Source organism: Ptychodera flava, chromosome 8, assembly GCF_041260155.1.
Source record: "Ptychodera flava strain L36383 chromosome 8, AS_Pfla_20210202, whole genome shotgun sequence".
Classification (NCBI taxonomy): Eukaryota; Metazoa; Hemichordata; class Enteropneusta; family Ptychoderidae; genus Ptychodera; species Ptychodera flava.
Genome location: NC_091935.1, coordinates 14845632 through 14859575, shown reverse-complemented (window position 1 = coordinate 14859575; position 13944 = coordinate 14845632). Strand labels below are relative to the sequence as shown.

General features: G+C 36.3%; 1 protein-coding gene across 5 annotated transcripts in view; it reads left to right on the top strand.

Moving 5' to 3' along the window:
• The first annotated feature begins 408 nt into the window (after positions 1-408).
• The window catches only part of LOC139138580 (guanine nucleotide exchange factor subunit RIC1-like), a 58200-nt gene continuing 44664 nt past the window's right edge, over positions 409-13944 (top strand). For all 5 annotated transcript variants that reach the window (XM_070707013.1, XM_070707012.1, XM_070707011.1 and 2 more), the window contains exons 1-2: positions 409-647; positions 7818-7925. In XM_070707013.1, coding sequence (XP_070563114.1) covers positions 507-647; positions 7818-7925 — 249 coding nt within the window. In that variant the 5' untranslated portion in view covers positions 409-506. The remainder of the gene's footprint in view (positions 648-7817; positions 7926-13944) is intronic.

Below are 13944 nucleotides of genomic sequence, written 5' to 3'. Positions count from 1 at the left end.
TCGACGAAGACAGCGAATGACTATATAAAAGTTGCTTTGTATATATTTCAATCGAAAATCCTGCTCACTGACATGAAGACACCGCCGAACAATTCGCTTAATCGATCTGTTGATTTTATCTATTTCCAAATAAAAAGGAATTAAATTCAGTCTGATTTAATAGATCGATCACAGTCCAGGACAAACTCACGCGAGAAAAAACGGCAAGCAACGAGAAAACTTAACTGTATAAACAGTAAGCTCTGTATGATCAGATCCTCGCATTCTTAGAACTTTATCATATGTAAAGTATAAAAATTTCACATATTTGTCTCTCTCACAGTTTTCTTTCGGGATAAACAGGTGTTCCCTAAAATTCAACATTTTATTTAGTCAACCAATCAGACTCTAGTTTGTAAATTCCTCCTGTCACCTGACTTGACACTCAAATCCAAGATGGCGGCGTGAAGTCGTCTTGACTTCTATTTGTCTTTACGCTCTCTCGGAATTTCCATCATTTTGTCACCATGTATTTCCCCGTTGGATGGCCCAAACTATTATCGCTACCCTCTGAAGAGGAGGACGTGCTTCAGTTCGTTGTCGCCAACAGGGATAAGACCTTATTCGCCGTTTTGACCTCGCAAGCGGTGTACGTTTGGTTCTGCAAGGTACGGATTGGACCTCGTACGCCGGAAAATAGACGTAGTTATCCGGCTTTTTATCCCTTGTGTTTGTCTCGTTCCGTCTTTATTACTTTTACTTTTCCAGTATGATTACTGACAGATTTATTTTCGTCGTTTTACAAGTAGGATGTGTGAACCGAATGCGTCGTGTACACAACAGTGTCAAATCAGTGCATCGTCCCAGCATTAATCGTCTGTTAGACAATAGCAGCAATCAGCTGGCGATAAGTACCGATACCACGTCGGTGCGAATGTAAATACGTCATCTGCCACTACTATGTCGTCTGTCACACAGTGTCACTTTTGTGTTTTTCTTTCAACCGTCGTCTCATTTTTGCAGGAATTATCTGACTTGTCAGAATATTCTCAGTAACATTTTTTTTTTTCACTGAAAGCAGTTTCAGACTCACATAATAACTAGGGTCTGTCATATTTAATAACGCAGACTTACTAATTAAATTCTTGTGTACATTTATCGAAATGAAAAGCGAGAGTGAGTTAAACGTCATACTGTATGGACTATTGATCAAAAATCATCCGCCAGTATCAGCGCGTACAGAAAGTGAAAAACACCAATGCAAACTGCCTTGGCAATCCTTTTAAAGTCTAGAATTCAAATGATGTCGATTAAATCACAACTGTGTGACCTTTGTCGCGGCTGGTCATTGAGTACAATGGATTTGCTATTAGCTTGCCTTCCTCTGAGTTTGTTATTCAAGTGGCAGTCTGGAAATCCTTTGAGAAACTTCCTGTGTGGTTTCTGCTCTGGATTTAAAATTGTGAAGTCCTGAATGGGCCCAAGCATAGGTACTTGCTCATGTTTTTCCAAGAGTAAAGTTAACTCGTAATATACCCTTGAGAAATATGGTTAACTTCAGTCAATAACGTCTTTTGAAATATTTGTGCATCCTTAATAGGTATGCACATCATTGCAAGAATAATTTTTTGATGAGTTGTTAATGTTTATAATTGTGAATTGTTAATGTTACATTATGCATAGTCAATAACGTCTTTTGAAATATTTGTGCATCCTTAATAGGTATGCACATCATTGCAAGAATAATTTTTTGATGAGTTGTTAATGTTGGTAATTGTGAATTGTTTATGTTACATTATGCATATTTATAACTGTGTGTTCACATTTTGAAGCCTGTTAGTGATACTGATCAATGTATTTGGTGTACTGTTAGGACTCCGACTGCATGTGATAGAATGTTGTAGGTATATTCATTCAGTTTGGGATTAGTCTAGAGTTTGTGAAAGATACAAATATCGTCAGTGCTACCTAAAAAGGATGGAGCAAGTCTGTTTCGTTCAATGTGTGAAAATTAGCAGATCCCTGAAAATAAGCTGGTTTTGTATTTTCATTTATTTCTTGGAAATGTCAGATTTCCTCCACTGCAATACTGGTGTTACTGTTTTCACCCCACTGGTGACTCCCTACCCCCAGAGTTTGTTTCTGTCACATGCCAGACATAGGGCTTACAAATAGTACAAGGAATTTCACTTAACATTGTTGAAACGGAAATTACTGCAGCAAGTATACTGGGTTTTAGAATGTGTGTCAATGTGCCAGTAATCATTGTTAGTTCTATGGATAGATACACATGTATGCACCAGACAGGGGCTGTTCTATGGATAGATAACACATGTATTGCTCCAGACAGAGCTATCTCCTCATTTATTTCTCTTTCCATTGACAGGGTAGGGAGGGACCTCAGTTCTTGTTTGTGGAAATATAAATATTTAGAATTCATTATTAAAGAATGAATGATGCAAAGATTTTCATCTGTAGTGTTGGATACAGGAATGGAGTACATTCCACTGTTTGTGTAAAATTGCAATACCAAGTAAATGTAGTGAAAAATTATGAAAATCATTATGCGGAATAAACCCACATTTGGAGACACAATTTACAAAGTTCTTGTATTGACATTTCAAATGTTTTGAAGACCAGTGCACAACCCATGCACTGTTTTAGTCAATTTATGAATAAATTTATAATCCATTGCTGAAACCTCATCACCAACCTCAACAGGCATTTGGTGACAAAATATATGAAGCTATAGTGGCCAAAAAAGTACAATTACAAAGATAGCAAAAACTTACACCTTTTTTTTTTTAACAGTACATTTATGTGTTAATATTTGGACAAAAAAGGAAAAAGTCCTGGTTCTGGAGTAATACCAGACAATCCAACCTGGGTATCCTTGATCATGATCTTTCCATTTCCTGAATGGACTGTAGGGTATCTACATGTACCTTTGTGTGTGTTCAGATTTCATAAAGTAAAGTGGCAATATATTAAACTCAACTGATATTTTGCACTTTCTATCGGTAATATCTTGCTGGAGTCGGACAAACAGAACACAAACCTTTGGGAAATCTGTCAGTTCTGGCAGAGCTTTTCCATATGGGAATAAGCTCTTTGAACTGTGTGTTTATTTGTTATATTGAAGCAGAGTGGTAATATTCCTGTGAGGTATTGAGGCGTATCATCGCCGCCAACAAGGTCAGAGTTTTCCCCAGTCACCAAGTACAATCTCAATTACCAGCAACATTCATTTAAATTTCCAATCTCATTGAGGTGCCTAATGAAAGACAGCACAAAACTTTGTCTGGAATGTCATGCATGTACTTTCAAGAGACAACAATTTCTTTAAAAATATTGTTTTTTCGACATTGTATACAGTGGAAGTCTTTCAGACACACAGTACCCTGAACTGACCCATCATGTAGCCATGAAATTCTCCATGGGGACGTACAATACAATGAATATAGATGTCCACCATTACTTGTACATTCAAATTAGTGAAAGGCAAAATTGTATATGTGGAAGCTGATGAGCTCAGCTGGTCACAGATGTCGCTTGTCACAATTTCCAGAGCAGACAATTGCTGACATACACATGTACAGTACTAGACAATATGTTATAGTACCTGTGGAGAACAAAAATTTGGCTATCGATATACGTGCATTGCTGTGGGTACATGCATAGTCATAGGTATACATGCATGGCTATGGGTGTACATACATGCTACCGGTATACATGCATAGCCATGTGTATCCCTTTTCCTGCCAAGTCCACATTTCACCACCAGGTCAAGATGGTTAAAATTAATGAAACACAACGTATTCCATATGATGTATTTTAACGTAATACTGTACATTTGAAGGCTGTTGAAAACATAATACTGTAAAGTTGATTTTTTTGGACAAAAGATGCTATAACATACCGAGCCAAGTGGGTGAAAATACGTCATGTTTTGGCTCAATACCACTTTTTGCTGACTTGGCTGATGGGGAAGTGATACAGTTATTACTGTCTGGCAGGAAAAATGGTATACATGCATGATGGCTATGGGTACACATGCATGGCCATGGGTATACATGCATGGCAATGGGTATACATACATGGCTATCAGTATGCATGCATGGAATTTGTCCATCTAAAGTCATTTCTTGAGATGTCTATTATTGTCCATTACTACAAATTTGGATCTGAACAATATTTGCTTTCAAGCTAAACTGTATACATTACATCCACAATGCATTGGTTTTGACCATTATAAGTGGATAACCTGATCTTGTTGCTTGTGAAATAGGTTGATTTGAATATTTCATGCAGAAAAAAGAGACTCTTTTCAACCATGGGATTTAACTGCACAGGTCACAAAAAGATTGTTTGTAATTCAGAAACTATTAAAGTAACTGTGAATGGTAACTAACACTACATTGATTATAGAACAAATATTATAACCTTCGACGACAAATATTCTAAATATCATCAGCAGGTTGCTACATGTACTTAATCAGCTTATTTCAGAAATTAGATGTTTATAGTTGTTGCAGAAATCTTGTTCATGCTCAAGGGCAGACGAAAAAGGTCTCACTCAGTAAAGAAAACAAGTAGACTATATACTATCAGGCAATTGAAATACTTACACTAGGAGACGGGAATCAGTGTGATTGTTTGTTTCAGTAAATTAAACAATGACAAAATGTTTCAGTATTTAACACTAGTTATCGAGCGAGAGATTAATGAGGCTAATTATAATAATATAGTATAGAGATGGTATTCCCACTGGTGTGCAATCCATAGTGCATGCATCATGTTCAGTACTTCTTGTCCAATTACCTAACCCTGGTTGAAAACTCCAAACTATGCTCTGTTGCTTTGAATTTGAAAATAGGCTAGATACAGACTAATATACTCCCTAATCAACAACCTTCCATAGAAAACGGAGTGTGAAACATTTTATATATTGGAGTTGGGGCATGAAATAATCAACTTGCATGTGCATTGCGACAGAATATTGATGCACAAAACTCGACATGTTATGGCTGTATTATACCTGATTTGCATCATTTATGAATTTGCTTTAATAAAAAAATTCATTAATAGTGTGGAAATAGTTCTCATAAATTTATTCCTAGATGCTGTGTGTGGTAGGAAAGTGCATTTTTTTCACAGGACACTAAAGTGTTTTATTCAATTTTAAAGTGTTGGGCTTAACCCTTTGAATGCCGTAATTTTTTCCAACCAGAATTTTAGTACAACATTCAACCAGTTTTTAGCTCCGCTGTCAGCGACGCGGAGCTTATCAAATAGGTTGATTATCCGTCGTCGTCCGTCGTCCGTCGTCGTCGTCCGTCGTCGTCCGTCAACAATTGCCTTCTCCTCTGAAACCACAAGTCCAATTGCTTTGAAATTTTATATGCAGTTCACTTGGGATGACCTCACTTCAGTTTGTTCAAATCATGGTGAAATTTGCATATTTGTATTTTTGGGGCATTTTTTGGTGTTTTTGGTAAAAAAATCTTCTTCTCTGAAACCGCTTGTCCAATTGCTTTGAAATTTGATATGCAGTTTGCTTAGGGTGACTTAAATCAGATTTGTTCAAATGGTGGTGAAATTTGCATATTTGTATTTTTAAGGCAATTTTTGTCATTTTTGGTAAAAAATCTTTAAAAATCTTCTTCTTCAAAACTACTGGTCAGATAGCTTTTATATTTGGTACATATGTCCCTAGGGATGATCTATTTCAGATTTGTTCAAATTGTGCAGAAATATGCAAATTTGCATTTTTAAGGCAATTTTTGCCATTTTTGGTCAAAAAATGTATTTCTCAAAAAAGTACTGGTCTGATAGATTTGAAATTTGGTATACAGGTTTCTATAGATGAACTAAGTAATTTATATTGAATTTCTGATGAAATCTGTAATTTTGTATTTTTGGGGCAATTTTTGCCAGTTTTGGTCAAAAAATGTGTATTTCCAAAACTACTCATCTGATAGCTTTGAAATTTGGTATAGAGGTTTCTACAGATGAACTAAATGATATTTATTGAAATTATGATGAAATCTGCAATTTTGTAATTTTGGGGCAATTTTTGCCATTTTTGGTCAAAAAATGTGTTTCTCAAAAAGTACTGGTCTGATAGCTTAGAAATTTGGTATACAGGTTTCTACAGATAAGCTAAGTAATATATATTGAATTTCTGATGAAATCTGTAATTTTGTATTTTTTGGGCAATTTTTGCCATTTTTGGTCAAAAAATGTGTATTTCCAAAACTACTCATCTGATAGCTTTGAAATTTGGTATACAGGTTTCCTTAGATGAACTAAATGATATTTATAGAAATAATGATGACATCTGCAATTTTGAATTTTTTGGGCAATTTTTCCCATTTTTGGTCAAAAAATGTGTTCTCAAAAAGTACTGGTCTAACAGCTTTGAAATTTGGTATACAGGTTTCTATATATGAACTAAGTGTGATATTTGAAATTATGATGAAATCTGCAATTTTTATTTTTGGGGGCAATTGTTGCCATTTTTGGTCAGAATATTTTATTCTCAAAAAACTACTCATCAGATAGCTTTGGTTGACATGTTCTTAGGGATGATCGGATGTGATATATTCAAAGTATGATGAAATCTTCAATTTTGTATTTTTGCAGCTTATTTTAGCCACTGTTTTCTGGCCACTGCATTGAGTTATCAAGATTTCCACCTTCTTCATCAACATGTGTCAAAAATAGTTATTCTGTACATAAATACAGCGGAGCTATATCGGCCGCTAGGTCGCTTGTTTGTAAATTTTTCTGTAATTTTTTGGATAATTTTAGACTAAATAGACATGATATTTTATTTGCTACAGTTTTTTATGAAATTTTGGCAAGTGAATGTTTTAAATTTTTAAATTTTTAAAATTTTTATAACGGTGACAAAAATTGACTTTGGCGTTTAAAGTGGTAATTAAACTTCACTGTAGAAGACACACAGGTTGTTCAAAGATTCATGAGGAAAAGAGTTGTAATTAATTAATAAATAGTATATATACGTAGGATCAGCAAAGAGCAATCAATATCTTTGTTGTCTGTTCAGTCAGGCTGTTGAGACATGTGACATCCGGTCACCAGCTGGCATACATGTGACATCTGAGATGACAATAACAAGCTCACAGGGATAGACATGTGCACTGTGCATGTGCATGTACATGTACAGTATCTGGCTTTCAGGGTTTGGTGATTAGTGTGATCTGGCATTGAATTACATGTATGTGTAGAGTAGTCAGACTGGCATAGAAATTCTGCAATGTCAGCATCAAGGGATCAGTGTTTTTGTCAAATTGAACCACTCAGATCTACTGTATGCTGCATGATGGAGATGGTGCTGTGATGTACTAGCAGTAAATACATTTGAACACCATTATACAGACACTTAGCTTGTTCAAGCAGAATTTGTTCAAAATCTTTTCCAATTTCGGTCCGAAATAATTCTGCTTTGTTATAAATCTAGTCAAATCTTGAATCTGTTCAAATTTTCTCAAGATGTTCTAATGCAAAGCCTTATATCAAATTTTCCAGCGAGTGAAGCATACATGTACACTGTTTTGACAAGTTCTTTGCCTGCAAATTGTATAGTCAGAGTTTCATGAAGAGAAGAGAGTTTATTTTTTTACTTCTGACCTTATTGAAAGCTTCCATAGAGCTTTGAGACGACAGTAATAAAACATAATGGCTGTATATGACTGGTTTGCCATTTCTACCATCTTTTTTATTCAGTTCACAGTAAAACTTTACTCTTGTTCCAGTAATCAGGACAGTTAATGTGAAAGAATTTAACACTATAAACATCTGTTCTTTTTCAGCCCTGCGTACATGTTGTGAGTTACAGGCGTTCAGATGATTCTGTTATTGTACTGGGGAAAAATCAAGTTGCGGAATGGAAACCAGATTCTACAGCTTTAGCAGTCACCGTAAGTTGCTCTGTCGGTTCTTTTTTGAAAATGAAACCTTTCTTAGTATGAAATAGCACACATGGCTGTATGAGCAATCTAATCAAATGGGCACAAATTTGTCTCTTCCTCCGTGAGTGTATACTGCTTATCAAGAATGATGGAGAAAAACTTTTGCTCCTTTAATTACATCACCAGATATGTATGTGCATATCACAGCATACATGCATAAATTTCCAGACACATCAGTACACATACAGTACAGCAAATGTCTCAGTAACGTAACCTGGCAGTACAGTATAAACAGTATATAGTAAATGACACAATCACTGCACGTTTGCAGTCTAAATTGGCTCACATGACGCATAATTTTGCCAACAGCATACCAGCCAATAACAGCAGGTATAGAAGTTAGTCACGTTTTACAGTCCCCAGGTTATGTTGCAGACTTCATGTATATTTCTTGATTTCTTTCTGATGACAAACTGGCACGAAAGCATTCTTTTCAGAGCCAGGGATTTCCATAAAGGGCTCTCTTCTAGAGCCAGGGTTCTATATAATAGGCTTACTAGCTTAAAGAAAAGGTCAGCAAAAACATCTAGAGAATTGAATCAAGTCTAAGGAACATCCTGCCATGGGGCGCTGTGATGCCCGTTGTATCTCATCACCTTGTAGTGTACATGCTGGCTGTCATAGAGATTGAGCTCTTTTGTTTATAAAAATGGGCCAGCCTCTACCTGTACCTTTTTTGCTTTGCTATTCTTCCACATCATGTTCAATGATGGTATCAGCCAAAATTATATCACATAATAACTGAATGATTTGTTAGCGCCAGAAAATCCTAGCCTGGAGTTGCATACTAAATAACAAATGACTCAATCACATCCTTGAAAACTAGTAATCAAGTTTTTTGCAGGAAGGATGGTCATCACACGCAAATGTTATCTGATCAGGGCAGAGTTTCTTGGAGGATTTGCATGTGAATGTCATCTTCACTTGTCAGTTGATACCTAACGGTACATGTAAAATGTGCTAGAAATCTGCCCAGCAGGCATAAGCCGCATTGGAGGGGATCATCAGAGATCTGAAGTGAAATTTATGTGAAAGTATCGAGACATAATCCATCATGGCTGCAGGTTCTGTCAAATTTTATATTGTTCAGTACACATCAGTATGCCACAGATGTCTATGTTGTCATGGTTTCTCACGATCTGCCGACATTGCAAGTGCTCTAAGCCAGAAGCTGTGCAAAAGTACAGAGTATACATGTACCAGTGGGTGTTACTGTACTATTTCAGAAGATCATCAAACTCTTGTAGTGATACTGCTGACTTTTAAAAAAAGCACCTCGAACGTGTCTTAGAGTAGGTCCTTTTCAAGTCATGGTGGAGGACGGACCAAAAAGTACATGTGTAAACTTATCAATGAACTTGACAATCAAGAGACTGTAGTGATAAGGATACAGTACAGTACAGGACAAGCTTCCCGGTGCAGGCATTGTGAAAATGAAAATAAAGATGGAAATTGATTCCAACATGCTACCAAGATCCAACTGTGTAACTGTCACCATTACGTTACTTAGCAACAGCAACACAATAGGATGAGGTCCAGAAGACTGTACCTTGCAACCTCTGTCATCAAGATTTTGAGATATAGATTATAAAGAGAACATCTTTTTATAACTTTGTCTAGTCCATATCTAAAAGACAATAAATGTTCAGGTACAGTGAGTATGTGAATTGAGAAAAGTCTGTACTGATGATATACCACATGTAATAATTTGACATTCATGCATGCATACAGGTGTAGGTGATACACCTAGTCTTAGTGAGTCACTTTCCACTGTTAATATGGTGGGGTTATCTTCAGATAGTGGCCGACTTTCAATACATGTACATTTACCGTATGACATGTTTACCAGTTTAATACAATGTCTGAATGTCTGGTCCAATATGGGGTTCCAAACTCTTCTGTGAAACAGAGAGTTCATAATGGGCTGTTCACCTCAACCAGTCCATTAGTCTAAGGGCATACCATGCAACATTCATTCTTTGATAAATGTTATCGCTGCTTTCCATACACAGAGAAAGTTTACACTACACATCGTTCTTTGGGTTAATTTTTTTGTGGCGATTAGAAAGAATGGGCAACGATTTAACTCGAGAAAAACTATGGGTACATGTACATGTACATGAATGAATACATCTATGGCATGGTGGGCAGGACTGGAGAATACTTGGCCCACATTAACCTGTTCACCCCCCAATTCCCTGTAAACAGGTCCACACTTACCATTGATAACAATGGGTTTGGGCCAAACCATGGTGGTGAAAGGTTAATAATATTACTATTCCATATTGTGCAGTTTGATAAGTTTTTATGTATTCAACATGAAAGACACCCTCAGACAAGCTATGATTGATATCACAAAAAGGATGAAGACCCGGGCTTTTCATGAGGTCTGAGATGTGCCATATGTTGCACAGTACGACGTGTACATGTTTGTGATACTTCATGTATTACAAGTACATATATCTTTAGGAGCTTTGCAGTCATATATTAGATTATGTGATGTTTTTATGCATTTTGATCCGTTTGGTGTTTATTATATAAGACAATTTGTTCAATGTCAGATTCTTTGAATTCTTGCTTTAGTAACATCATAATTAATCATGAATAATTCATGAATTTTTTTTATATTTGTGTACATGCACTTTCACTGTCCGTAAGGATTACAGTGCATAGTCCTTGAAATTTTAATCTGTGAAACATCAAACCTGGGCAGCCAATTCATCAAGTCACGTTAAATTCTGTTGTCAAGCAAATGCATGTCACTACTTACTGTATGCAGGGTAAATGTCTGATTTATAGTTGTACTCCCTACAATAAATATATGATCAATCATAACTCAATTTTTGCCCTATTGAGCAAAGATGACACTTATGTTTGTAGTACCTGTACAAGCCCCTTGGGGTACATTCATGTTTAAAATAATGTGGCATCTGTACATAAAGCCATCTTTCATTAATTCTTGTATAAACACATCCAGGAAAAGCTCTTTATTTAAAATAATATTTGAAAGATAAGATTTTTGACCGTCTGAGTGTCCTCAAATTACTTTGGACACATCTAACTTAACCCTATAAGCGCCAAAGCCAATTTTTTGCCGCCTTTATAAAATGTACCCCAGTCGAATTTTTTCAGATGTTTGCCAAAATTTTGATGAAAAACTGTAGTCGATGAAATGTGAAACCTGTTTGGTCCAAAATTGTCAAAAAATTACTGAAAAATTCATAAAAGTGATAAAATGTTGCACCAAACTTTTTGAGGGAAAATTCCAGCACCCAAAGAGTTAAGCGCGGTATCTGTCATATACAATCAATTGCATGCAGATGTCGACATAAGTGAAAAAGGATCGATATTGTGCAGGAGATTTTTACCCCCAAGCCTGTGTAAATATGTAATATCTTTTATTGGCAAAATTTATGGAGAAAGTGCACCTCGTTAGTTTTTTACCTCTTAACAAGTGTTGATTCCATCATTGGTAAAAGTCTGCCCTGAAGTTTTTTTTTTTCAAATTTCACATTTTTCCACCAGCTATCATGCATACGTACATTCACTAACATCAAAGCCTCCGATTGCTTTCAGTTTTACCTTTGAAGGATAGTTTAATAAAATAGTTAAAGCCAGCACTCTAGCAGCAGTAATTCTAACATCGAACCTAAATGATTGTTAGGTATTTCAGAGGCTTGACATCAAAACTGAGTATTACCAACATCATGAGAAAAGGTGGGAAAAAATCAGCAAGCCTGAGCTACAGTAGGTTGCAACGGCTTTTGTATTGTACATCTTAGCTCTAACTGGAGAAATTTTATTGGGCTTTAAAAGTGAATATGAAAAGGTGAAACTTACTGTTGGTAAATGAGTCAGCGTGTAGGGAAGGTAATCAGCTCAAGATACCCAAGTAGAAGTGAAACCATGTTCAATATGATAATATAACAAACTCAGTTTGTGTCGTGATTTCAGCAGAATATGCTCAAAATGAGATTAGAGCAATGCATATACAGTATTTTAATCATGTGCACACTGTATATAAAGTAGCACACATGGCTCATGAAGATACAGACATTTGGGGACACTAAAATATTTATGTACATGAAAACTATCAAAAGGAAAAAAACAGAATAACAGTATTTTTCTATCTCTCATAAAAATTAAGCTGGGGAATATTAATTAATGTGCATCCCCCATTATGGAGGCATATTACAACTAAAGAGTAATTAATGTACTATTATTGTGTTGGGATTTTGGTTTTTGTTGTTGTTTTTTTTAGGGAGGGGAGAGAGAAAACTTATGGATTGTATATTGTGTGTTTCATTTACTGTAGCCATATTTATATGATGCTAGCCTAGATTCCTTTTCCGTCCGCTTGCCTCCGTGGGGACAGAGGTACGGAGGCAAGCGGACGGAAAAGGAATCTAGGCTAATATGATGCATACTGTTGACAATGTACACTTTGGTACGTTCCATCACAGTGTTACATTCTATTTCTTAAGTCTACAACGTAATTTTAATTGCATGAAATTAAATATTTATGTTAGGTGTGTTTTGACTAACTGCAAGGTCATTTTGCTATAATGATGCAGCACTCTTTGTCAACTTTCTCATAAGTTATTTTTGTTCATGAAAGGATTGGCTGTTTTACTGTATGTGTCACTTTCTTTTAATCTCATGAAAATCCCATTCATATAACCATAGTTGTCATGGAAACATCCCCCTTGGTATGTCTCTCTTCTATTGAGCTACAGTAGTCTTTCCGAGCTTTCTGACATGTAACCATGGTGTTTTTTTTCCTACAAACTGATTGAGTTTTCACTAGACCTACTTCCATGTTGGATTAACAGGGGCGGGAAGTCAGGCACTGAACAAAGCCAATGTTGATCTTTTCTGTGATACACACTCCGGCATAATCACTTCTTTTCCTACGCTGGGCAGTATATGTGCTTCTGGAAAGGTTATAGAATGATCTGTCTCGTCAAGGACAGCAGATGAAAAAGTGCTGTGGGTTGTTTACGCAAAACTGTATTTGCCTTTCAACTCCATTTTCCAGAATCAGACCCTAGCTCTCCATTTGAAACATTTAGCAGCTGAAGATTTTTTTCCTAACCCAGGGGGATGTCAGCCAAATCCTGCTTATCAGAATATCAGGAAGGTTACCCCAGACATTAATCACATGGACATTTCCAATCAATCAGTTGGAAATACAGTGCTTTCAGGTTAGGGATAGGGTTAGAGTAAGCTAGGTGCTGTCAGTAAATATCCACCAGGCCTGGGTAACTATCCATGAATCAAATCTCATGGTGGAATAGTGAGCCTTTTCATAAGAATCCAGCCCCAGGACCCTGGGTGTGTTCCAACTCCAGCAGGGAGAAAAGTGGGTTGTAATCAGAGCCTGATGGGGTGATACAGTTCGCCTAACCTTTCACAAGAATCCAATGATGTCTGTGTTTTTTTATACCCATTGCTAAATGATGTTTGTAGCTTAGCCGTGACATCTTGAAAATGTATGAGAATACTCTTAGCTTTGGTGAAGAATGTTTTGATCTATGGTGTGTACCTGTAGTTCTTTTCTGTGCAGTTACAAAAATTAGAAAATTCAGGCACTAACTGCCGTTAAAAAGCAATAAAACTAGGACGCTGTACAAAGTACTCACAAACACGCACAAAAATATACATGTATGTGTACACCTGCCCTTCGAGTTTGTCAAATTTCTTTATAAGTGTGGCAAAAACATCAAGGAAGCAATGTATCAAACATGTCAAGTTCGTCAACTCTTCAACAGTGTTTCATTTAATTTACAAGCTTTATCGTGCAAGGCCTATCACTTCCCCATCTCCCAAGTCAGCGAATTCTGGTATTGAACAAAAACCATACATATCTTCAGCCATATGGCATAGTATGTCGTAGCAGATTTACTCATTTAGTCAGTAAAACATGGTACTGTATTGAGCCAAAACCATATTTATTTTCACCCACTTA